Source organism: Lissotriton helveticus, chromosome 8, assembly GCF_964261635.1.
Source record: "Lissotriton helveticus chromosome 8, aLisHel1.1, whole genome shotgun sequence".
Taxonomy (NCBI): Eukaryota; Metazoa; Chordata; class Amphibia; order Caudata; family Salamandridae; genus Lissotriton; species Lissotriton helveticus.
This window is the reverse complement of record NC_136069.1, coordinates 281703787-281729312: the sequence shown is the minus strand read 5'-3', so window position 1 is coordinate 281729312 and position 25526 is coordinate 281703787. Positions and strand designations below refer to the sequence as shown.

Below are 25526 nucleotides of genomic sequence, written 5' to 3'. Positions count from 1 at the left end.
ATCTCCAAGCATGGAGGTGGAGACTGGACGGGTTCGGGTGGAGGACCGTCCCCTGCTGCTGCGACAGAAGGTCCTCCTAAAGAGGCAGACGAACCGGGGGATTGACTGACATACTGAGTAGCTCTGGATACCAGTACCTTCGTGCCCAGTCCGGAGCCACAAGGATGACTTGTGCCCGGTCGCGCTTGATCTTCTTCAGCACTCTGGGCAGAAGTGGTATAGGCGGAAAGGCGTACAATAGACCGCAACTCCACTCGCGACGAAAAGCGTCTCCGAGCGAGTGCCGCCTTGGAAATTCCAACGCGCAGAACTGATGACATTGCGCGTTCTCTTCGGTGGCGAATAGATCTAACCAAGGCTCTCCCCATCGCTGAAAGAGGCCTTGCGCCACGTCCAAGTGCAGACGCCATTCGTGATCCATCATGCACCGATGGCTGAGCTCGTCCGCCCTGGCGTTCAGAGAACCTGCCAGGTGTTGAGCCACCAGGGTCACGCCCTGGCGTTCCAGCCACTGCCAGAGGCGCAGAGCCTCCTGGCAAAGGGTCCACGACCCCACCCCGCCCTGTTTGTTGCAGTACCACATGGCGGTGGTGTTTTCCGTGAACACCTGCACTACACTCCCCTGGACAGAGGGGAGGAATGCTTTCAGTGCTAGACGAATCGCCCGCAACTCCAAAAGGTTGATGTGGAGCCGGGCCTCCGCCGGAGACCAGAGGTCTCTGATCTCCGCCTCTCCCATGTGGCCTCCCCAGCCCTGGAGGGACGCATCCGTCACAACTACGTGCTCCGGTTGGGGAAGGGAGAGGGATCTGCCGTGGACCCAATCGTGGTCCGTGAGCCACCACTGCAGTTGTCTCGCAGTGCCCTCCGAGATCCGGACGTGGTCGGACAGGTTGCCCTGATGCTGGGCCCACTGAAACTTCAGGTCCCACTGCAGAGCCCGCATCCACCACCTGGCGTGATGCACCAGTAGGATGCAGGAGGCCATCAGCCCCAGAAGCCGCAGCGTCAACCTGACCGAGACCCGGGATAACGGCTGGAAGAGTGGAATCAGAGCCTGAATATCCCGGACCCGCTGTTCAGGAGGATAAACCCGAAACCCCGCTGAGTCCAGAACCGCTCCGATGAAGAGGAGCTTCTGAGAGGGGCACAGGTGTGACTTCGGCACATTGAGGGAGAACCCCAGCTGGTGCAGGAGGTCTGCCGTTGTCTGGAGGTGGCTGACGACTGTTTAGGGCGAGTCTGCCTTCAACAACCAGTTGTCGAGGTAGGGGAAGACTGAAACCCCTAACCTGCGCAGATGAGCTGCGACCACCGCCATCACCTTTGTGAACACCCGTGGGGCGCTGGTAAGGCCGAAGGGGAGCACGGTATACTGAAAGTGCTTGTGGCCAACCGTGAATCGCAGGACAGGGATGTGGAAATCCTGCAAGTCCAACGCTACCATCCAGTCTCCTGGGTCCAGGGCAGCTAAGACCTGAGCCAGTGTCAGCATTTTGAACTTCTCCTTCCGGAGGAAGCCGTTGACGTTCCTTAGGTCCAAGATAGGGCGTAGGCCCCCTTTGCCCTTCTTGGGTACCAGAAAGTAGTGGGAGTAGCAACCACACCCTACTTCTGGCCCAGGAACGCGCTCGATGACCCCCTTGGGCAAGAGGGCCGTAACTTCCTCCTGGAGAAGCCGCAAATGATCCCCCGATACTCGGTGGTACTGCGGTGGCATGACTGGAGGGGTCGCCTCGAAGGGGAGGGAGTAGCCCTTTCGGACGATTTGCAGCACCCACCTGTCCGACGTGACAGTGCGCCAGTGGAGGAGGTAATGGCGAACCCTGCCCCCCACTGGCGTCACATGGGCCTGAAAGCACGGACTAGGAGGGTTTTGAGGCGGATGCTGCGGGGAAAGGTGTGGACTGACCTCGCCGTTGTCCCCGACCGCCACAACGGCGGTTCTCACGGCCGCCACCGCGTTGGGTATTACCCTGCGGAGCATGGCTGGCAGCACGTGTGGGTACACCCCTTCCGTGGCCATGAAAGGAGTGAAAAGCAGCCGATTGCTGGTGCGGGGCCGAGAGACCCAAGGACTTGGCCGTAGCCCTGGAGTCCTTAAAGCGCTCAAGCGCATGGTCTGCCTTGTTGCCAAAAAGGCGACGGCCATCAAACGGCATGTCCATCAGTGTGTTTTGGACATCGGCCGAAAAGTTGGCGGACCTCAACCAGGCGTGACGTCTGACCGCCACTGTCGTTGCCATCGCTCTACCTAGTGAGTCGGTGGTATCCAGCCCACACCGGATAGAATATGTGGCTGCATCCCGGCCCTCCACAAGGGCTTGGCCAAGTTTGGCCCATACCTCCAACGGACACTCTGGCAGCACTTCCGCAACCGTATCCCACAGGGAGTGGGTGTAGCATCCCAAGAGGCAGGCGGTGTTGGAAGACTGCAGTCCCAGACTAAGGGAGGAGAAGATCTTTTTACCGTACTGCTCGTACCTCTTGGATTCCCTGACGGGAATGCGGTCTGGGAATTGGAGGCCTGGATGACCAGGCTCTCTGGGGTGGGGGTGGGTGGACAGGAAACAGGGGTCGCCCGGAGCCGGGCGGTGGCGTCTGGCCACGTTCCTATCTACAGGCGAACCCTGTAGCGGGCTTGGACCAAGTGCCCAAAAGAACGTCGGACAAGGCCTCGTTAAACGGCAGCAGAGGCTCGGCTGAGCAGGACTGCGGCTTAAGGACCTCAGTGAGGAGGTTAGTCCTCACGGCCGCGATGGGGAGCTCAAGGCCCAAGGCCTTGGCCGCCCTCATCAACACCACACTATAGGTTGCCCCCTCCTCCGTAGCCACGGTAGGAGGTGAGACAAAGCCAGTGTCGGGCGAAGTGTCCAGACCACTGGCATCCCCAAGTTCACCTGTCCAGTCCTCATGGGACTGACATTCCCGTGTCAGAGGGTCCTCAGACCCCTCCCAATACTCCTCATCACCCATCTCCTGATAGGGTCAGAAAAGGATGGGGCCGGTTCATGGAAAGTAAACTCTCCGAACGGCGTCTGAAGCGGCGCCCAGCGGCGCCGCACCGGCGCTGGAGCCGGGTCGAGGGAGGCATCGGAGACGGCGCCGCCCGAGGGCGGCGCCGGGGGTGACACCTGGGGGGTCGGCGCCGGAGAGGTCGTTAAGTCCACCGGCGGCGACCCGGATCCGGCGGCGTCGGAGCCATAGCACCCGACGGCGTCGGGACCAAAGCCCTCGACCCGCTAGGCCCCCCAGACGGGTCCGCTGGGCCCGGAGGCGCCGCGGAGCCCGTCTGAGGAGAGAGGGACCTCATGGCCATGAGGAACCGCTCGATCTCCTCCGGCGCTGCGTTAGGCCCAGGGACCGGAGGGTATGAGGCCGGACGCGGCGTTTGCGACTCCGACGGAGCCGCGTGGGCGGTGTCAACAGAACCCCCGGCCGCGTCGCGCGAGCGTCGGTGGGAGTCGGAAGAGCGATGACGTCTCTTCGACTTCTTGTGCTTACCTGACGACTTCGCCCCAGAGGAGTGATGTCGACTCCCGGAGCTCCGATGGCTCCTCTCCCGCGACCGGTCCCTCGACCTCCGTCCGGATCGGGACCGTTCTCGGCGCGGGGCCGACTGCCAGAGTTCGAGCCGCTTACGGGACCGCTCCCGCCTAGCCTTCGAAGTTAGGGTCCGACAGTCGGAGCAGGTCTTGTCGTCGTGATCGACGCCGAGGCAGTGGAGACACCGACGGTGAGGGTCGATGACCGACATCAGTCGGTCGCAATCCTTACCAGGCTTGAAACCTGGCATCCCTACCGGCACCGTTCGGAGTCGAAGACTTCGAAAAAGGAAGATCAAAAGATCAAAAAAGTTTAGTCAAAAAGTGTCTAAGGTACCACTTTTTCCGGATCTGCGCTGCTGGCGCGGAAAAAAGAAGAACTGACGTCAGAACGCGGAGGTGGCGTCTAAGTACTCCGACGACGTCATCACGGCACCGACGACGGACGCGGAGCCGCAGACGACGCCTACCGACGCGCAAGGGTACTGCTACGCAAAAAAATTCCGGATCCAGTCTGATGCCTGGGGATATTCTAAGGTAAGGAATCTATCACTAACGTGTCTCTTTCAGATATATATGCTTGTACTGGCCTCAGAAAATTACAAGCTTGTTACTTCATACATTATTTTGTTAAGCATCTGTTAAGTTGTGAATAACGTCTTTATGCAACTTTGCTATGTCAAGGAAAGGTCACAAGTGAATTTATAATGGAAGAAATCACAAACAAAAAGTTACAGGTAAAAAGCATTTGCAACAGGAGTGTACTGAAAATTCACATACTGTGTATTAACTGGAAAGCAGTTCATACACCTTACTCAATGAGGTGTTGGGTGTGGAAGGGTTGAGGAGCAAAACAAAAGGTCTCCAGTGTTGTTCGACCAGCTAAAAGTCTTGTTCGCCCAGAATAACTAAACAGTGTTTGAAAAAGTGTGGCTTGATGACCATAAGCTACCTTACAAATATCAATTAGAGATATGTTATGCAAGTTTTACATCGTGGGCCATTTCTTCTACATAGAAATGAAGAGAAGCTGAAAGGAATGCTTGTTCGTGGATAGCACATCCAAATCTAAAACAAACCAACAGAGCAATCCAAATTTGAAAATGTCAATGGCTAGAAGGATTATGGTGGATGCAAAGTCTGATTTCTTAAGCACAGATGAGAACTGTGATGAGTGAAAATACTTGATAATCTCCTGAACCCTAGGAAGAGATGGAATGACTTTGTGGAAATGTATTAATTTAGCTTTGTAACTTGCATGCGTTCTAAATCCTTCTGCATCCTCTAAAACAGTTAAACAGTCTGAAGTCAGATCTACATGAATGTTACTTTCTGTACCACTCTTTCTGATGAATACTCAAACTACTCACAGATTCCTCATCATTTGACTTCTCCCATTTTCAAGACTCGATCTGGGAAAATCTTGCAATAGCTCCTTTACGTAGTAAGCATCGCCATAGGCCTCAATCGTGGCTCTGCCCATATCCATACGGAGACACAGAGCATTTCTGACAAGATTGATGTGCTATATGACAGTGAGTGAATCTGACTTGGAACCTTATGCCTTCATAAAGTCTACACAATAACAGAGGGATGAATGAGTTATCTGAAGATAGAAAGAGCATTACCAAAGGTTAGTGATTTATTCTTTAGATTTTCACTTCTACCTTGCCCACAGATTCTTCACCTTCTGAATCAGAGTGAATATTTCCCTAGTCACCTCTGGGTGCAGAAGTCACTCATAGTCCGCCAAATGACCGCCGTCAAATGTGTCTGCTCAAAGGTAGAGCATCCTGCCAGCGAGGCAGGACGATTCTGTTGAGCGCTAGCTAGCCAGTCCCATTTCCTCCATGCCTCAAGACAGAGCACATGAATCCTCATTTATCTGCTTGTTGTAATATCACATGGCAGCCTCGTTGTCAGTGAGCACCTGGATTGACTTGCTATCTTTACAGATGATAGAAGCTCGGTGAAAACTATCGCAATGACATGCAGTTCCTATAGGCTTACCTGGTGACGCTGCTCTGACTGGGAATGGAGACCTCCGAGCTCTACTTTCTCCAGGTGACCCCCACTCCCCAGCTGAGGAACAATGCATCTATTACCACTGTGGCTACTAGCAGGGAAAGGTAGCAAGGCCTGCAGCATGTCAGATTGGTGTAAGTCATTCCTCACAGCAGGTTCCGAAACATCTCCTCAAAAATGTGGATCTTGTCTGACTGGCACCCCAAAATGCTGGGCCTGCTGCAGGCATACGTTCCAGATGTCCCACCACGCGAAGGGAACTGACAGGATGCAATAGGCCAATGGGCCTAACCGTCTCAAAAGAAAACAAGTTACTTACCTGTAACTTTGGTCCCCAGTATTGGTAACTTTCATAGATTCCCATAGCTTGTATCATTCCCCGTCGTCGGAATGGGAGTCTCTGTAACAAAATAACATAGCAGTAGGTACAAAAGAGAAAGAAAAAATGCCCAGGCCTCATTCCCTTTTGTAGCATTTCCACCTCTTTTTGCAAAAGAGACCAAAACTAAGCACCAGCCAATCAGAAGAGCCTCACCCCAAGGAACCCTCCTGAAGGAACCTCAGATTTTCGTAGCCGTTCTGTAACAGTAACCACATCTACTGAAGGCTGAGCTTTCCCAGGGGAGGAGGGTGGGCGGATGGGAATCTATGAAAGTTACCAATACTGGCGACCCAAAGTTACAGGTAAGTAACTTTGGTAACTTGTTTTCTTGCCCAAGTATTGGAACTTTCATAGATTCCCATAGTTTGTATCAGAGTAGCTAGCAGTAAGCAATAAAGCAAATTTTGTGACAAATATAGAAATACCTCAGTATCCATACTTTCTTAAGAAATAAATAAATACACATTGAAACAGTAATCAGTTTTATCATTAGATACAAAATGTGCAACCAAAGGATAGTAGGGAAAGCTCACCGCTCAATGGAAGAGGTTCCTCAGGACTGCCTGACCTACAGCCGTGTCTTCCTGTGCCAAGGATTCCAGGCAGTAATGCTTCGTGAAGGTGTGCGTGCTGCTCCAAGTGGCAGCCCTGCAAATGTCTTTGATCTGCACTCCCGCAAAGAGAGCCGTAGAGGAAGCCATGGATCTTGTGGAGTGTGCTCTAACTCTGCCTTCAAGAGGCTTGCCCGCTGCAGAGTGACAGTACTGAAAGGCACTGGAGATCCATCTAGCAGTACCCTGCTTTGACAAGGGAAGGCCCTTGCGAGGAGCACTAAATGCAATAAATAATTGAGAAGATTTACGAAATTCTTTGGTGCGATTCAGATAAAATTTCAAGCATCACTGTATATCCAGTGAATGGAGTGATCTTTCCGCTGGCGTGGAAAGAAGAGGAAAGAAAGACTTGAGAACCACTGGTTCATTGAGATGAAAGTCTGAAGGTGCTTTTGGTATGAACCTCTGATTAGTCCTTAGAATCACAGTATTTATTTTGAACTGGAGAAAAGGTTCCTGTATTGCGAGAGTCTGCAATTCCCCAATGCGTCTTGCCGATGTGAGAGCATGTGCCAGTTTCCACGAAAGAAATTTCAAGTCTGCCCGATGGATCGGTTCAAAGGGATGCTTCATCAGCTGGGTGAGAACCAAATTCAAATGCCATGTGGAAGGCAGAGGCCTCACCGGGGGAAAGACTCGAAACAGGCCTCTGAGAAACTGCTTGATAATCCTGGATGACCAAAGAGAAGGTCCAGATGCAGTGCGGCTGAAGCGAGAGATTGCTGCCAAGTGAACTTTTATGGATAAATGAGCCAATCCTGCCTTAGCCAAGGACAAGAGATAAGGTAGAAGTTGATGAGGCTGAGAAGAGAAAGGGTCCACACCCTCTTTCCGGCACCAAATACAGAATCTTTTCCATTTCAAATGGTAAGTCTTGTTAGTGGAAGGGGCTCTAGCTTTAGACAGAACTTCTCTTATCTCATTTGAGATGGGAAGGTTTATGAATTCTCGCTGCTCAGGAGCCATGCTGTCAGGTGTAAAGAATGTGGGTCCGGATGCCAAATCTGCCCGTGGGACGTCGTGAGAAGATCCGGAATCGCCCGCAAAGGAAGTGGAGGAACCAGAGACAGAAGGTGCAGCTCTGAACCAGAACTGCCTTGGCCAAGCAGGAGCTATTAAGATCATCTTACACGGTTCCTCCTTGATCTTCTTGAGTAGCCTCGGAATCACCGGAATAGTGGGAAAGGCATACACACATGCTCTTGATCAAGCTATCGAAAGCGCATTCCCTAATGATCCTTGATGGTGAAGCCTGCTTGCGTAAAACTGGCATTTTTTGTTGATCGGGGTGGCAAATAGATCTATTGAGGGTTTGCCCCACCGACGAAAAATGTCGTCCAATACCGTCTGGTTCAGTTCCCATTCGTGGCCGACTGACGACAGCCTGCTGAGTCTGTCCGCCTTTTTGTTTAGTATTCCTGGTAGATGTTCTGCCTGCAGCGATATTCCGTGTAGAATAGCCCACTCCCAAATCTTCTGGGCCTCTTGAGATAACGGAAGAGATCTGGTACCCCCTTCCTTGTTTATGTAGTGCATGGCCGTGGTGTTGTCCGTGTGGACAAAGAACCGCAGACCCTTGCAGCCGTGGGAGAAACGCCTGAAGTGCCAGCCTGATTGCCCTGAGTTCCAGGAGGTTGATGTGAAAATGGCGGTGCTGGCGCAACTAATGCCCGCTGACATGAAGATCCTGAAGCACCGCACCCCAGCCCTCCAGTGAAGCATCCGTTGTTACCACTTGAGGAGCCGGATTGCTTACAAAGGATAGACCTCGGGAAAGGTTTCCTTGCTTCGTCCACCACAAGGCTGCTCTTTTCATTGCCACAGTAATCATCACCTTGTCGTTGAATGAGCCGTGAACTTACCTCCATTTTCAGTCTAGCTGTTCCCGAAGAGATCGCATCCGTAATCTGCAGTGAGGTATCAGAGGAATGCATGAAGAGATCACTCCCAGAAGGGATTTGTAACGGCGTACTGAAAGACACTTTCCTTTTCTCAATAACAGCGCCATGGATTTCAGTTTTTCCTGCATTTCTAGGTATGGAAAGGCCTTGTTGAGAGTTGTGTCCAAGATGGCTCCCAGGAAACGCGCCGTCCTGGACGGGAATAGAGATGACTTCTCTCTGTTGAGAGTAAGACTCAAATTCTGGAATAGGTTTGTGTTGGACCCGGCCTCGTGGCGTGGTTCGCCTCTGTCCCTCCACACCCTGGGAACGTAGGCCTGTGCCCCGAGTCCCCTGCGCAGCCTCCCCGTTAGTGTAGCCTGCACCCCGAGTCTGGTCGTCCTACTCCAGTTAAACCTAGATCCCCCTAGAACCTCGACCAGGCCTGCCTTTCCCGCTCCATGCCTGGCTCCGAGCGCCTAACCTTGCGTGCCCCACAAGGCCCGGACGCCATCTTCCCTTCCCGACATCCCTGTCTCCCTGGGCCGAGCGTGACCCCGGCCCCAGCGAAACCCAGACTCCAAAGGCGCGCCAGTCCCGGCTGGAGGGTAAAGGGCTCCCCGAGTGAGATAAGCCAGGGAGTTTCAATGGCACCTCCGGCCTCCCCTGAGGGGCTGGTTTCTGTCACACCTTTGGCCCTCCCCTGTGGGCCAGTTTCGATCACCCCTCTGGCCTCCCCGAGTGCTGGCTCCAGACCCGCTGGGCGTCTGGGAATTCCCAGACCCATCTTTCAAAGGGATCAAAGAGCCAACCGCCGGACCTCACCAATGACCAGCCCCCCCGGGCAGGAGACCTCTGCCTGCGAGGGTCCGGAGATCAAAGAGCCAAAGGACTATAACTGGGCCCGCCCGACACCTAGCGGGCAGTTGTATCTTGGACCTGGAGCCCTGCTGACGCTGTCGCGGCTCAAGCTGAACTTGTAACCATCAGAGCCCTGCTGACGCTGTCGCGGCTCAAGCTGAACCTGCAACCATCGGAGCCCTGCTGACGCTGTCGCGGCTCAAGCTGAACCTGCAACCATCGGAGCCCTGCTGACGCTGTCGCGGCTCGACCTCTAAGACCATCGGAGCCCTGCTGACGCTGTCGCGGCTCAAGCTGAACCTGCAACCATCGGAGCCCTGCTGACGCTGTCGCGGCTCGACCTCTAAGACCATCGGAGCCCTGCTGACGCTGTCGCGGCTCAAGCTGAACCTGCAACCATCGGAGCCCTGCTGACACTGTCGCGGCTCGACCTCTAAGACCATCGGAGCCCTGCTGACGCTGTTGCGGCTCTCACGAACCTCTCCAGATCGAGCCCTGCTGACCTCGTCGCGGCTCGAGGAGTACTCTGGTCCGGCTGGACCATCGAGACCACCATCACGACCGAGCCGACTCGACGGAGGTGAGGCAGCCAGTACGACCATCATCCCGTACCCCCCGGCTCGAGGATTGAGGGCTGTGCGTAGGGTACACCGCGTACTGACCCAGAGACTAAAAGACTGTCCCGCTTCCCCCATCCCGAATCCTCCAAGACTTTGTGGTCCCTTGACCACTGTGTATACAAGAGTGCTTCCTTCGTTATTTGCTATATAAAGAACTTGTTACTCGAATCCAACGGTGTGGTGTCTGTTCGTAGTGTGGTGTGAGCTCAGTGTGTACGATCCTAGACCCGAAGTCCTCCCCGGTGGGGACCTCCCAATCAAGACTCGGCAAGTTCTGTGGGAGAGGTGGATCTTGGGGTGACCGGGTGAGCACAACCCGGCCCTCGGAGATCGCCCCTTCCAACATTGGTGGCAGCGTCGCGATAAGAACCTACGTCTAGGGATCGTACAGCACTGACACACTACCCGAACGAAGAGCAACCATGAGCCTCACGAGCGATAAGACCACCTTCCAGATGGAGCTGCTGGGAGACTATTCGCACCGTGAGCTCAAGCAATTCTGCAAAGATCTCCGTATCCCGTCAACGGGATTAAACACTAAAGAGGACTTTCAACAAGCTCTAACAGCCTGGGTAGAGACCGGAGCCCAACCTCCAGCACCGACAGAAGCCGATGGAGGGAGAGCACCACTGATCGAAACCCACGCCCCAGAGCAAGAAAGAGCGGAGTCCCCGACGCGGACTCACAGCACGGAGAGAGGTCTATCTCGAGAAGAGATGACCGACCGAGAACGCAAGCGAAGCCACGAGCTAGAACTAGCCCGTTTAAAGATGGAGGTAGAACTCAAGCTGGCCGAGAAAAAACTAGCCATCGAGCAGCTACGGCTGCAAGGAGAACTGGAGGAGAAGAAACTCCAACGAGAACATGACGGAAAGAAGCTCCAGCTGGAGCACGAGCGCAGCGTATTGGAAATAGAACTCAAGGCCAGGAACGAAGGCAACAAAACAGCAGCGACCCGAGAGTCTGTTCCCCCAGTGGAACCCAAGGTCCACATCCCCAAGGATGTGGTCAAAGAATATTATAAAAACGATGACATCCAGCAATGGTTCAAGGCCTACGAGGTAGCTATGACCTCCCACCGAGTTCCGCAGAAAGATTGGGGAGCCGGGCTGTGGGGTCGATTCCTGAGTGAGGGGAGAGACACCCTACTCGACCTACCGTCTGCCGAACAGACCTCCTACAGCCACATGAAAGAGGCCCTCCTCACAAGATACAGGCTCACCCCAGAAATGTACCGCCAACGCTTCCGAGAATGCAGGAAGATCCCCGGCACCACGTGGGTAGAATATGTCAATTTCTACAGCCGGGCCCTGGAAGGGTGGATCTAGGGGAGCAAAGTATCCACCTTCGAGGGGCTCATCGACCTCATTGCCTACGAACATTTGTCCCTGAATTGCTTTGTGGAACTCCGACAGCACCTCCTGGACAGCAAGTTGGCTGACCCCCGGAAGCTGGCCGTCGAGGCCGATCGCTGGGTGAGCACCAGAGTCCCCCGGGGGCCCGGGGGAGATTCTGGCCGAAATGAACAGGGATCGTCCCGCCAGAGGGGAGGGGGGAATCAGAATAGACAGAGGGGTTCCCAGGTAGGGTCCCAGCGTAGTCCCCCCAGAAACCAGCCCGGCACCTCGCCTCCCACAGCGCGCGCAGGGTTTCCCCCAGCTAAGCCAGGGCCCCGAGTCAGCCAAGCCTGCTACCATTGCCAGAAACCCGGGCACTATGCCAATGACCCCCCGCTGCCCCTTGTTCCAGAAGCCTGCCGCTGCAGGGCTCCCAGTGCGCCACATTACCTCAGTAGCTCTAGAAGAGGAGGGGGAGGAAGAGTTCGAGGGAGCAGAACCCGCAGCTATGATGTTAGTCTCCCTGGGTGATAGGGAGAGGGTCCCCGGAGCTCCCCTACCCGACAACACAGAGAAATACCGACAGCAGGTGACTGTCAATGGCCATCACATAGGGGCGCTCCGAGACACTGGGGCCAGTATCACCGCCGTCAAACGGCACCTAGTCACCGAAGCCCAGATTGTTCCCCACATCTTCTGCAGGGTGATTGCAGCTGATAACTCCGTCCGCACCTGCCGGATAGCTCAAGTCCCGTTCGAATGGGGGGGCGTCTCTGGGGAGTTACGAGTGGCAGTCCGCTCCGACATGCCTGTGGACTGCCTGCTCGGCAATGATCTAGAGAGCTCCCCATGGCAGCGGGTTGAGAAAAGGACCCACTTAGAGATGGTGGGCCTACCCGAGTGGGCCTGTGTGAGTACCCGGTCGATGACCGCCCGAAGGACCACCCCCGAAGGGGCGACCTTAGAGGCGGCACCGGCGACCCCCGAGGACCCCGAGGTCCCTGAATCCTTTGAGACCCCTGAGCTGTTCCCCAGGGAGAGCTTCCCCCCCCGACGCAGGTCCCCTCGGCCCTGGTGTCGAACCGACCCCGAGCTTGGACGACCTTCCTGAGCTGGCCCAATGGCGCCAGGAAGGGGGACCGTCCCGAGAAGAATTCTGCCTAGAGCAGACAGCCTGTCCATCCTTGGTGGGGCCGCGGCAGCAGGCCGCCGCCCAGGCCGCCGGTGACCAGTCCGGCTCCCACTTTGTCTATTGGGAAAACGGCCTCTTATACAGTGAGCAAAAGTCCGCCGAACTAGGGTCCGGCCGAGTGCTGGTGGTCCCCCTACGCTTCCGCGGCTTTCTCCTGAACCTGGCCCATGATGTGCCCCTGGCGGGACACTTGGGACAAGACAAAACGTACCAGCGCCTGGTCCCCCACTTCTACTGGCCGGGCATGCGCTCCGATGTGGAGGCCCACTGTAAGTCCTGCCCCACGTGTCAGTCCAGCAGAAAGAGCGGAGGGAAGCGCAAGGCTCCTCTCCAACCCTTCCCCGTGGTCAGTACCCCCTTTGAGAGGGTGGGAATCGACATTGTGGGCCCCCTCGACCCCCGGACCTCCTTGGGGCACCGCTTTATCCTTGTCTTGGTGGACCATGCCACCCGATACCCCGAAGCCATTCCCCTCCGAACGGTGACCGCCCCCGTAGTGGGGCGGGCCCTCATGGCCATCTTCTCCCGGGTGGGATTCCCCCGAGAAGTCGTCAGCGACCGAGGGACCAACTTCATCTCGAAATACATGAAGTCCCTTTGGCAACAATGTGGGGTGACGTACAAGTTCACCACCCCATATCACCCCCAGGGTAACGGTCTGGTGGAACGCTTCAACCGGACCCTCAAAGGAATGATCATGGGACTCGAAGAGCCCCTGAGGCGTAAGTGGGACGTCCTCCTTCCCTGTCTCCTCTTCGCATACCGCGAAGTCCCCCAGAAGTCCCTGGGGTTCAGCCCCTTCGAGCTGCTCTACGGGCACCCCGTCCGGGGACCCCTCACCCTGGTCAAGGAAGGGTGGGAGATGGCGGCCCCAGAGCCCCCTCCCGATGTGTTTCGATACATTTTGGCCCTCCGGAACCAGACGAGGAAGTTCCGAGAGCTGGCCGAGGCAAACCTCGAGGCCAGCCAAGAAGAAATGAAACGGTGGTATGACCAAAATGCCACTCTGGTCGAGTTTCAGCCCGGACAGCGGGTCTGGGTGATGGAGCCCTGTGCCCTGCAAGACAAGTGGACAGGGCCCTTCAAGGTGGTAGAACGCAAGAGTCAGGTGACTTATCTCATCAACGTGGAGTCCCCCCGGAACCCCATGCGGGTCCTTCACGTAAACCGCCTCAAAGCCCACTTCGCCCGATCCGAGTTGAGCTTACTCCTCGCTACGGACGATGGGGAAGAAGAAGAAACGGAGCCTCTCCCCGATCTCCTGTCCACAAAAGAAAAAGATGGCTCCGTAGAGGGGGTGAGTCTCTCCTCCTCCCTCTCTCCCGAGCAGCGAGAGGACTGTCGCCAGTTACTGGGACAATTCTCAGACCTTTTCTCCCTCACCCCCGGCGTCACCAACTGGTGCGTCCACGACGTGGACACCGGGGACAGCCCACCGGTACGGCACAGAGCCTACCGCGTCCCTGACCGAGTCCGGGCCTGCATCAAGGCCGAGGTATCGAAGATGCTAGCTCTCGGGGTGGTCGAAGCCTCTGACAGCCCATGGGCTAGCCCCGTGGTCCTGGTTCCGAAGGCAGCCGCCCCCGGTGCTGTTCCCGAGCTGAGGTTCTGCGTTGACTACCGCGGGCTCAACGCAGTCACCAGAACCGATGCTCATCCCATCCCCCGAGCCGACGAGCTTATCGATCGCCTCGGGGCTGCTCGTTTCCTCAGCACATTCGACCTGACCAGTGGGTACTGGCAGATCGCCCTCACAGAGGGCGCAAAGGAAAGATCCGCTTTCTCCACCCCGGATGGTCACTACCATTTCCAGGTGATGCCCTTCGGAATGAAGAACGCCCCCGCCACCTTCCAGCGACTGGTGAACCAGGTCCTGGCGGGGTTGGAAGAGTTCAGCGCTGCGTATCTGGACGATATCGCAGTCTACAGTTCCCACTGGCCTGAGCACCTCCAGCACCTCTGGGCGGTGCTGACCGCCCTGAGGAGGGCGGGTCTCACCATTAAGGCAAGCAAGTGCCAGATTGGACAAGGGTCCGTAATCTACCTCGGGCACCAGGTCGGAAGCGGCCTCGTAGCCCCCCTCCAGCCCAAGATCGATGCCATCGTGGCCTGGGAGGCCCCCACGACCCAGACGGAAGTGCGGGCGTTTCTAGGGCTCACGGGGTACTACCGCCGGTTCATCAAGAGTTACGGCAGCATCGTAGCCCCCCTCACGGAGTTAACCTCCAAAAACCAGCCGAAGAAAGTCAGCTGGACCTCCGCCTGCCAAGAGGCGTTCGAAACGTTGAAAGACGCCATGTGCACCGCCCCCATCCTACAGGCCCCCGACTACTCACGAGAGTTTGTAGTCCAGACGGACGCGTCCGAGCATGGCATCGGAGCCGTCCTGTCCCAAGTGAACGAGAACGGCCTAGACCAACCAGTGGCATTCATTAGCCGGAGGCTACTCCCTCGAGAACAAAGGTGGAGCACCATCGAGCGGGAGGCCTTCGCGGTGGTTTGGGCCCTGAAGAAGCTGAGGCCCTACCTGTTCGGTACTCACTTCCGGGTCCAGACCGACCACCGACCCCTCCGGTGGCTAATGCAGATGAGAGGGGAGAATCCCAAATTGCTGCGCTGGTCCATCTCCCTCCAGGGGATGGACTTCACTGTTGAACACCGGCCTGGCTCTGACCACGCCAATGCAGACGGCCTGTCCAGATTCTTCCGCCTCAGCGAAGAGAACCCCCAAGAGGATGGGTAGTTCTCCCCGCCTTCAGCTGGGGGGGGACGCGTGTTGGACCCGGCCTCGTGGCGTGGTTCGCCTCTGTCCCTCCACACCCTGGGAGCGTAGGCCTGTGCCCCGAGTCCCCTGCGCAGCCTCCCCGTTAGTGTAGCCTGCACCCCGAGCCTGGTCGTCCTACTCCAGTTAAACCTATATCCCCAAAGAACCTCGACCAGGCCTGCCTTTCCCGCTCCACGCCCGGCTCCGAGCGCCTAACCTTGCATGCCCCACAAGGCCCGGACGCCATCTTCCCTTCCCGACATCCCTGTCTCCCTGGGCCGAGCGTGACCCCGGCCCCAGCGAAACCCAGACTCCAAAGGCGCGCCAGTCCCGGCTGGGGGGTAAAGGGCTCCCCGAGTGAGATAAGCCAGGGAGTTTCGATGGCACCTCCGGAGCCCCTGAGGGGCTGGTTTCTGTCACACCTTTGGCCCTCCCCTGTGGGCCAGTTTCGATCACCCCTCTGGCCTCCCCGAGTGCTGGCTCCAGACCCGCTGGGCGTCTGGGAATTCCCAGACCCATCTTTCAAAGGGATCAAAGAGCCAACCGCCGGACCTCACCAATGACCAGCCCCCCCAGGCAGGAGACCTCTGCCTGCGAGGGTCCGGAGATCAAAGAGCCAAAGGACTATAACTGGGCCCGCCCGACAACTAGCGGGCAGTTGTATCTTGGACCTGGAGCCCTGCTGACGCTGTCGCGGCTCAAGCTGAACTTGTAACCATCAGAGCCCTGCTGACGCTGTCGCGGCTCAAGCTGAACCTGCAACCATCAGAGCCCTGCTGACGCTGTCGCGACTCGACCTCTAAGACCATCGGAGCCCTGCTGACGCTGTCGCGGCTCAAGCTGAACCTGCAACCATAGGAGCCCTGCTGACGCTGTCGCGGCTCGACCTCTAAGACCATCGGAGCCCTGCTGACGCTGTCGCGGCTCTCACGAACCTCTCCAGATCGAGCCCTGCTGACCTCGTCGCGGCTCGAGGAGTACTCTGGTCCGGCTGGACCATCGAGACCACCATCACGACCGAGCCGACTCGACGGAGGTGAGGCAGTCAGTACGACCATCATCCCGTACCCCCCGGCTCGAGGATTGAGGGCTGTGCGTAGGGTACGCCGCGTACTGACCCAGAGACTAAAAGACTGTCCCGCTTCCCCCTTCCCGAATCCTCCAAGACTTTGTGGTCCCTTGACCACTGTGTATACAAGAGCGCTTCCTTCGTTATTTGCTATATAAAGAACTTGTTACTAGAATCCAACTGTGTGGTGTCTGTTCGTAGTGTGGTGTGAGCTCAGTGTGTACGATCCTAGACCCTAAGTCCTCCCCGGTGGGGACCTCCCAATCAAGACTCGGCAAGTTCTGTGGGAGAGGTGGATCTTGGGGTGACCGGGTGAGCACAACCCGGCCCTCGGAGATCGCCCCTTCCAACAGTTTGTACATGCGTTGACTGCTTATTTCGCAGCCTCCCTGGACGTGGCCTTCAGCAACCAGTCGTCCAGGTATGGGAAGACCTGAAAATGATTTTTCCGTAGGAAAGCTGCCACCGGTGCCAGCACCTTGGTAAAGATCCTTGGGGCAGAGCAAAGTCCGAAGGGTAAAACCCTGAATTGAAAGTGGCTCTTGGCTACTGTGAATCGAAGAAACCTCCTTGCGCTGGGTGAATGGGTATGTGAAAATACGCATCTTCGAGATCGAGAGTGGCCATGAAATCCCCTGGATTGAAAAGACGTAAGATATCCTGGAGTGAAACCATCCGAAAGGATTGGGAAATGAGATAGGTGTTTAGCTCCCTGAGATCTAAAATAGGGCGCCATTTCTCCAGTGTCTTTTTTACCAGGAAGTACCTGGAATATAATCCTTCTCCCCTCTGAGTTAAGGGGACCAGCTCCACCGCTCCCTTGAGGAGCATCTGATGAACTTCGAGCTGCAAGAGACGCAGATGTTTTTAAAGAATGGCAGCAGGGGGCTTGGAAGGTAGTATTTGTGTAAACTCCAAAGTATGGCCATTTCTAATGATGATGAGCACCCAACGGTCTGATGTTATCAGTTTCCAGTTGCGGAGGTATTGAGATACCCTGCCTCCTACAGATGTCGTTGTGGAGGTGGGTACAGCAGGCAGAGCCAGAACGCCGCTATTGCCTCTTGGACGCATCACGTCCCTGGCGGTTCTGCTTTCCTCTAGTATTCGACCTAGAGAAAGACGAGGCTTGACCTTGTTTTTGGTGGTAAGGTTGCCGATACGATTGTGACGTTGATCCGTATGAAGAATATCTCTGCTGCTGGTACGAGCCTTTGTAAGACGTAGTACTCCTTCCTCTGGCACCCCTGAATGGAGCTTTACGATACTGGAGCGTACCGAGGGACCTAGCCGTCTCTGTATCCTTCTTTATTTCTTGGAGGGCATCATCAACGTGTTTACCGAATAATGCCTCACCATCAAAGGGGAGGTCCAAGATCTTGTTCTGGACCTCCAGCCTGAACCACGTCGCTCTGAGCCATCTTGGCGACCAAGAATCGCTGCTCCATCCAATGAACGAAAAGCCGTAGTGGCAATGTTCATGGCACAATCTATCACCTCTGCCAATGTCACCTCCCCTTCTTGTAGTATCTTCTTGGCCTCTCCTTTTGACTCCTGGGGAAATTGATCCAAATATGGTGATAGGTCTCACCATAACTGGCGATCATATCTGCCTAGTATCGCCAAGGCATGAGCTGCTCGCACCAGAAGACTTGCCATAGAAGAGAATCTCTTCCCTGCGTTATTGAGTCGCCTGCCCTCTTTATCTGGAGGAGTTGTAAGGGGCGCCGAAGGGTTACGGGACTTCCTCTGTGCCGCCTGCGATATCACAGAGTCTGGTTTTGGCTGCCAAGTCAAAGACGCTGGACCATCTTCAGGGGCCTTATATTTCTTTTCCAGGCGAGGTAAGACTGGAATTACCGTAGCTGGGTTTTCATCGCCTTTAGACCCTCTTCCCACACATGGCTCACAATGGGTATAGATCGGGTCACCTTCCTAGAGGACTCTTTAAACTCATATAGGAAACACTCCGTCTGTACGGAAGGCATAGGCAGCTTGAATCTACTAGATGCTCTCTCCATCAACTTATGAAAACCCCCAATATCTGCTGGGGGGGAATCCACTGGGTCCGGACTAGGTGGCGCTGGATCCGGGATCACATACTCATCCCATTCTAAGCCTTGATTAGGCCTGTTATCATCATCCTGATCGTCATCCGAGGAATCATTCTGAACGTCCGGTAGTATTGGAGGTATATTTGGAACAGGTGTTTGTGGCTGAGGGAACACTTGGGCCGGCATTTCCGGAGAAACCACCATCGGAGTCGTGGGGGCAGGTGTAGTCTGAACTGCCGGGACAGAGACAACCGGAGTTGGAGCCTGAGAAACCCTGGTTTTATAATCCTGCAGCCTGCTATGGAGATCCGCCAAGAGTGAGGAAGGAACAGACACCATCTCCTGGCCTGCGGTCTCCTGACGTTGATAGGAGTGTTGGTAAGAACATTCATGAAGAAACTCGCCCTCATAGTGAGTTTCTTGGCATTTTACCAACAGCTGAGAGGGACTGTGAGCATACCCAAAAGAGTCCTGATCATCATCATCAGAATCGTCTTCTTCTTCCAATAACAAAGCTGGAGGCAAGGGAGTAACCCTCCTTGGAGATGTCATGTCCTGTGTTATCCTTTTCAAGGAAATAGTAATTTTCTCTGTCGACGACTGTATCGCCGCCGGCACCGTGGGCGATGGAATAGTCGAGGAAAATTCGTCGACGGAAAAGTCACCGTCGACGACGAGATGGGCGTTGTTGACACTGCTTAGACGAGACCGTCGACGCTCCCGCCGTTATCATGGTCGTCGTCGAAGCTCTCGTCGACGATACCGTCATTGTCACCATCGTCGACAAAATCCTCGTCGTCGTTGCCGTCGTCGCTATCCTCGACATCACTGTTGTCGACGATCCCGTCGACGCCAACTGTACCGTCGACGAGCCTGTCAACGGTATAACTCAAGTCACCTTAGATTTAGACGCCTTCATCGACGGAGTCTTCTGCTGCGTCGACGACTTGGAGCTTTTCTCTGACTTCTCAGATGACATAGAAGATGATGTCTTAAAAGCTGTAGCATTTTCCACCACTGCTGAAGGCGTAGATGATCCTTCCCTCTCCTTTACATCGCCCTGTGTACTGTACATTTGTTCCTCTTATAACTGGCTTTATGCAACAAATTGTTAGGCATTAAAAGTCTTGGTTCTAGGTCGATTAGTAACGCTCCTTGTCGCCATGCTCAACATTGACTAATTGGCGGTATTTTCTGGGGTGAGAGGCAGCAAAGCCAACACCCACATTGCAGGAGGTAGGATTCCTCTTTGCATTTAATTTTAATATATGTAACAAAAAGGGTGAAAACAATTTCAACCACGCCACCATGTATCAGACAGTGGTGTGTATTTCCATGGCATAAATGTAACATACCTTGGTTGGACCTAGTGTGGAGTGTTCCCAATGGAGTAGGTTCAAAACAAATGTGCATGCGGCTGGGTCCAAACTGAGGTGGCATGAGTGCAAAATACCGATGGACTGGGATGTGGCCCGAGTAAATACAAGCGGCTGGAATTAATTCAAGCATTCCATCCACCACTTTTCTGCATACTTCCTTTCCCCGTTTGGGTAATTGTCAATCTGGAGGCAAGAAGTAGAAGAGACATAAGGCTGCCGAATATGGAATTTAGCAGGAAAAGGCCATCATCTGCTCATCCAGTACATAATTAAAGTGTTAAGGTTCAACTTAACCCCCATTACATCTTAGATTTGTGACACTACCTTTGCCTAGAATCACCAAATCTCTGGTCAGTCTCATCACATGTTTATATGCAATCCTTGTACATTACATCCTCTCCAACATTCGTTACTATACCATGCCTGCGGGCCAGTCTATCATGATTTAGGTACCAAAGCAACAATAGCTCTTATTCAATCTCTTTAAATTGTGTAAAGATGGATGACTTGGCTGTCTTATGCCAAATCGTCATCCACTTGACCCTCAGTTATATCTAGGTTCAAATCGGTTTTCCACTTTGCCACATAGTGTATAGAATGTAAAGGTGGAGGCTGCTCTAAAGATCTATATATACAGGAAATGGCATTACCTGTGCGACCTCTTGCAAGCATACCTTCAATGTTAGCTGTTTCTCAATAGAGCCTCCCGACTTAACTGAGGGCTGTCACACCCCATGTAGTAGCTGGGTTCTTCTAAAATTTATTTCCTATCTAATTGAAAATCATTTGCACATTGATCCCTAGATTTGACCAGTCTGTTATCATACAGGTTTCTTAGCCCATCCCTTTACCGGGAAAAAACTCTGTTGGTTAGACTCGGTAAACAAAAACGGAGATACTTACTAGAAGAGTGAAGGAGGAGGGATATGTTGTGGAGGATTTTGTTCTGATGGCTCTCTTCCAATGGGACAGGGTGGACTTTGTAGACTGATAAGGGAAACCTAGTTTTTCTTGGGACCGTGGTGGAAGCCACAGAAGATGCTTCAATAAGGTTTTACAACTCAACTGTTCCACTGACACCCAAGGTTTCATTGTGGATAACACCCATGTGAGGAATGGAGCAATCCGAGCCACAGAATATATCTATTGATATCAGGAGCACCAAGAGTCAGGAGCTAATAGTGGACAGCTTCCTTGATTAATTTCAAATTCTGCGCTTACCGGAGTTGCACACAGATCATCTTCAGACTTGATGGGTTTTTCTCCACATAGCCTCCATTAAAAAAGAAATATACATCAACAGAAAGCTCCCCACGAAGCCCAAAGAAGCATGACCTGCACTCTCACACTGGAAAAATCTTCTTTAATCAAATTTAAAAAAACACAACACCAAAAATGTCTCCCCGACGCATTTCAGCATTGCGCCTTGATCACGGGTACCAGAAGCATTTTGTTGCTTTGTGTCTACCAAGACTTTCACATCTGAAATCAATTTATAATCCTCCAATGAGCCTCCCCAATGGGAGGCAATGCATCTTGGTCCTGGTAGTTAAATACATACAATCTTAACCCAATAGGTTAATATCCATGGTCCATCATCAATACGAATAATTATTAAGTCCAGTAGTCCCGTCATAGACTCCAATCACAGTCAAGACAGGCCCTCACAACACAGTAATCTGCGATGACACGAACCACCAGTTATGGATTCCTTCAGGCGGTACAATGTCATTTTTTCGAGGTGGTGCAAGCCCCTACTGACACTGGGCTGTGCCGTGACTAATATCAACAGAAAGCTCCCCACGAAGCCCCAAGAAGCATGAGCTGCACTCCCACACTGGAAAAATCTTCTTTAATCAAATTGAAAAACACAGAAGCAAAAATGGATAGTAGTAATTGGTCAATGCTCTCGGGGAGGACTAAACACAGGAAAAGACATGACACATACCTGCCACAGACAAATGGGGAGAAAGAATATGAGAGCCAGCAAATGGGAAGCCCATAGGCGTGCTAAAGCACACATAGTAAATACTTCTTTCTTTGAGACAGTGCATGCACTGTCTTGCCCTGGGCAGTGTCCAAAAATAAAAAGGTAAGCCGGGGAAAAGACCATACTGTGATATCCAGGTATGGGCTCACAATCCAGGTATGGGTAGACAATGAAATTAAGACACCTACAAAGACAAGATTTAGTGACAGGGAATATACAAGTAGTCTTATGCATCCAAAACTAAATTAAATTAAAACACTTGCAGAGAGTAGTTTCAGTGACAATCCCTTGTTCAAAACTTCAACTTAAGCATAAAACAATAAGGAAATAAATACCCATAAAGTCCGCCTTAATTCAGCATCAGGGAGCTCTGTTGCCAATTTAAGATTTTCAAAGCTGATCTTCTCCCTAGGCCTTTGGTTCCATGCAAACAATACAGCCAACTGAAACGTTGTCACCTCCAAATCGTACTGGCCAACCTCATTTTTAAATGTTATCTGCAAATCAAAAGTGTTTTTTAGAACATTTTCAAATACAGGCTTACATCACATTTATGACAAAAGCATGCAGTTTATCGAAAGAAACGAATGCAGAGAAGACAATATATCAATGAATAAACTTCTGTTTATGTTGTTTTGCTAATTTAGTGAACATTGTTATACTGAATTGTAACACACAGCGTGGTTCAGCACTCAACTTCACCTTTAAATGAACAAGTAACGGGGATTATAATCCATAGTCCACAAATAGGATACAGAGAAAGATATCTTCTCAATAAATCACTGTGTGAGTCATTCTTACTTCGAAAAATAATTCTTTATTCATTAGTTGTTCTTAAAAACTCAGCATGCAATTGATAGCAGACGTGTTTCGTTCCCCTGGGACTTCTTCAAGGCTTAGCATGCAATGGTTATCTTCTCGGGACCGCAAAGACCACAACCGAAGACGAGAATATAAAAATCGTACAACCGCATCAAGATTGCTTTAACTATTCAATACTGTACCTATAATAGAGAGCACAACATGGAAACCATGCGCATGCTAAGCCTCGAAGTAGTCCCAGGGGGACGAAACGCATCGGCTATCAACTGGATGCTGTGTTTTTAAGAACAACTAATGAATAAAGAATAAATAACTCTTTTTTAAAACAACTCACACAATGACTTATTGAGAAGATATCTTTCTGTTTATCCTATCTGTGGACTATGGATTATAATCCCCGTTACTTGTTCATTTAAGTGTGAAGTTGAGTGCTGAACCATGCTGTGTGTTATGGTTTGAGAATTATTTTTCCCCTTATAGAGGTGTAGGGGGGTCACGTCTCTGGTTCATTGCACCACACTCTAGATATATTTTTACTGTTACTACTCCATTTTGATGAGTGCAGGACTTGCGTGCCTTGACCCTTCTTTGTGCCTTTGTTATACTGAATTGTAGGAGCATATTTATACCAATTCATATATCTGATGAGAATCCACAGGGCCTGATATGTAAGGGTTTTGAAATGCACAGTGACTAAAGTAATATTCTTGTTGGGTTATATTACATGATAACCAACTGAATCATTGTGCTTTTTACAATTCTCTCTCACGCCAGGAGTAGTCAGCGCTATATAAATACCATTTACAGTGGAGTCCATTTCGGCGGGCTGGATGGTGCCTCCTGTATTTCTCTCTTGATGAGGACCCAGCTTAAAATACGTTCTGCCTTTGGGTCAAAACGTTAATGAATAAACACAACTTGGATTGTAAAATATGCTCCTTATCATACATTGAAGGCAAATGTTGATACATACAGTTGTCCTTTTATGAATGCTTAAAATAGCCACATTTCTTATCATCTTTATGGTCTATCCTCATCTCTGTCACAATTCACATTCTCCGCGCTGTATTTTTTTTTCCATTGTATGGAGTACCTAAAATACCCAATATACAATATATAAATGAAGTTGTTGATTGTCCCCTTAGGGGTCAAAAGATGTGATTTTGGAATGATTTATCATTACATCATGACTGAATTGGCCTCAGCTAAGACAACAAGTGTGTGCTGAAACAGAGTCGTAAGAACCGTTGTAGTTTGCACAAGAAATTCAGATGTAGTGGTTAGGCCTCTGGTGAAGTGAGCTTGTATTTTGTTTTGTGGCATGACAGTAGGTAATGAAGGCTGTAATCCAGTGAGTTAACTCCTGCTTTAAAAGGGGTTGTCCTTTGTTTCTACTGCCAAACGAAACAATTAGCTTGCTTGACAGCTGAAAGTACTTTGTTTTATGGATATAATGTTTTTTAATATGTTTCACGTCTAAAGACTACTGAAAACTCTCAATCTCACTTGAGGGTTGAAGTAAGAAAGCTAGGAGTGGCAGTTTCTCATTCAAAATAAATGATATCAGCAGTTTGGTATCAAATGTTATTTTCTCGGTGGGGGGTGCCTCACCATGCAGCAAGATGGGTGCTTGATTGCGACACTCTATACTGAGGACCTGAAAATGTTCCTGATTTTCCACTCGCTGTCCTACATAGCCCTATCATAATCAGTGTATTGTGTGAGAGACACAAAGCGGTGCCAGTGGAGGGCACTGTGGCATCGGGTGGCACTCCTGGTCCAACACGTGATGAGTGGGGCGGGGGGGGGGGGGGGCACACCAGTGGCCCCTGTGGAATTCGGTGGCGGACACTATCCCCTGGCCAGTCAATACCGGAGTTGTGGAGCGCTTTATCAAAGGCGTGTGCACGCACCTCCTGCTGTTGTGTATTGGTTGTCACGGGTCTGCACTGAACATGGGGCGGCCTGCAGCAGATGACAAACATTGGCATTGAACCGTCCTGGGGTTTGGTGGGCAATAGGACTGCAGAGTGCCTGTCATGCGTTTCCTCCATGGACTACTGTTGTTCCCCCTATGTTAGTCTAATTATGCAGCTTGTAGGTCACATTTTATTTGTACATGTTACTATATAAACATGGTTGCTTTTGTGCCACATTTTATTGCCACATTTTATTTTCACACAGAACCTGCATATGTTTTCGTTTCCTGGTCTTTTCTAGGAATTTATTCTGAACACCACAGACAATGTCAAACAACACTGCCCATTGTTTATCTCTCTGGTCAGGCACTAGCACCTAGACAGAACACAAGAATGCAGCTGCTGTTTGTGAAAAACATGTCTTGTCATATAACTAAGGACAGGAGTTCTAGAACACACAGTGAGCGAAGGTCCTGAGGCAAGATTACTGCGTCAGCCGAGATGTAGAACATCCATCTATGTATGCTAAGGTATGGGGTCTGCCATTAATTGCAGAGATCTATGATAGATAATCATTTAGCTTCAGTAGGAGGGGAAGGTTAGGCTAATCTATCTTATAACATGACAGGGCTTTTTAATGGTATATGGTTTGTTAACAATGCTAACAATATTTTTGGTATGCAATTGTTATCTAATTGTGGCACAAATACTGCATCTTAGAGCACAATAGCTTAAATAAATATTCTAAACTTCCTTAGAGTCTCTTATGTATCCTATTGTGGACAAGTACGAGTGAGAAAGAGAAAGCGTGTGTCCTGTTACGCAATCCCTTGAGAGGGTCGAGAGTGTTGTGTTATGGGGTGCCAACTCAGAATCAGAATTAGCTTTATTCGATTTTTGATTTAAAATCATAAAAGCAGCAGCAAAACACAAATAAAATACATCCATATTACATTACAAATCAATTGTTAAAAACAGAATTAAATTAATAAAAACGAATCAGCTAATCAATATAAAACGAAAAAGACACCAAGCGGGACTCTGTCAGCAATTATTCTGATTGATTTGAATGC

General features: G+C 52.0%; 1 protein-coding gene across 1 annotated transcript in view; it reads right to left on the bottom strand.

The window, feature by feature from the left end:
- The window catches only part of CUL5 (cullin 5), a 778902-nt gene that overhangs the window by 105380 nt on the left and 647996 nt on the right, over positions 1-25526 (bottom strand). Inside the window, exon 16 of the mRNA XM_078657044.1 lies at positions 22048-22209. Coding sequence (XP_078513170.1) covers positions 22048-22209 — 162 coding nt within the window. The remainder of the gene's footprint in view (positions 1-22047; positions 22210-25526) is intronic.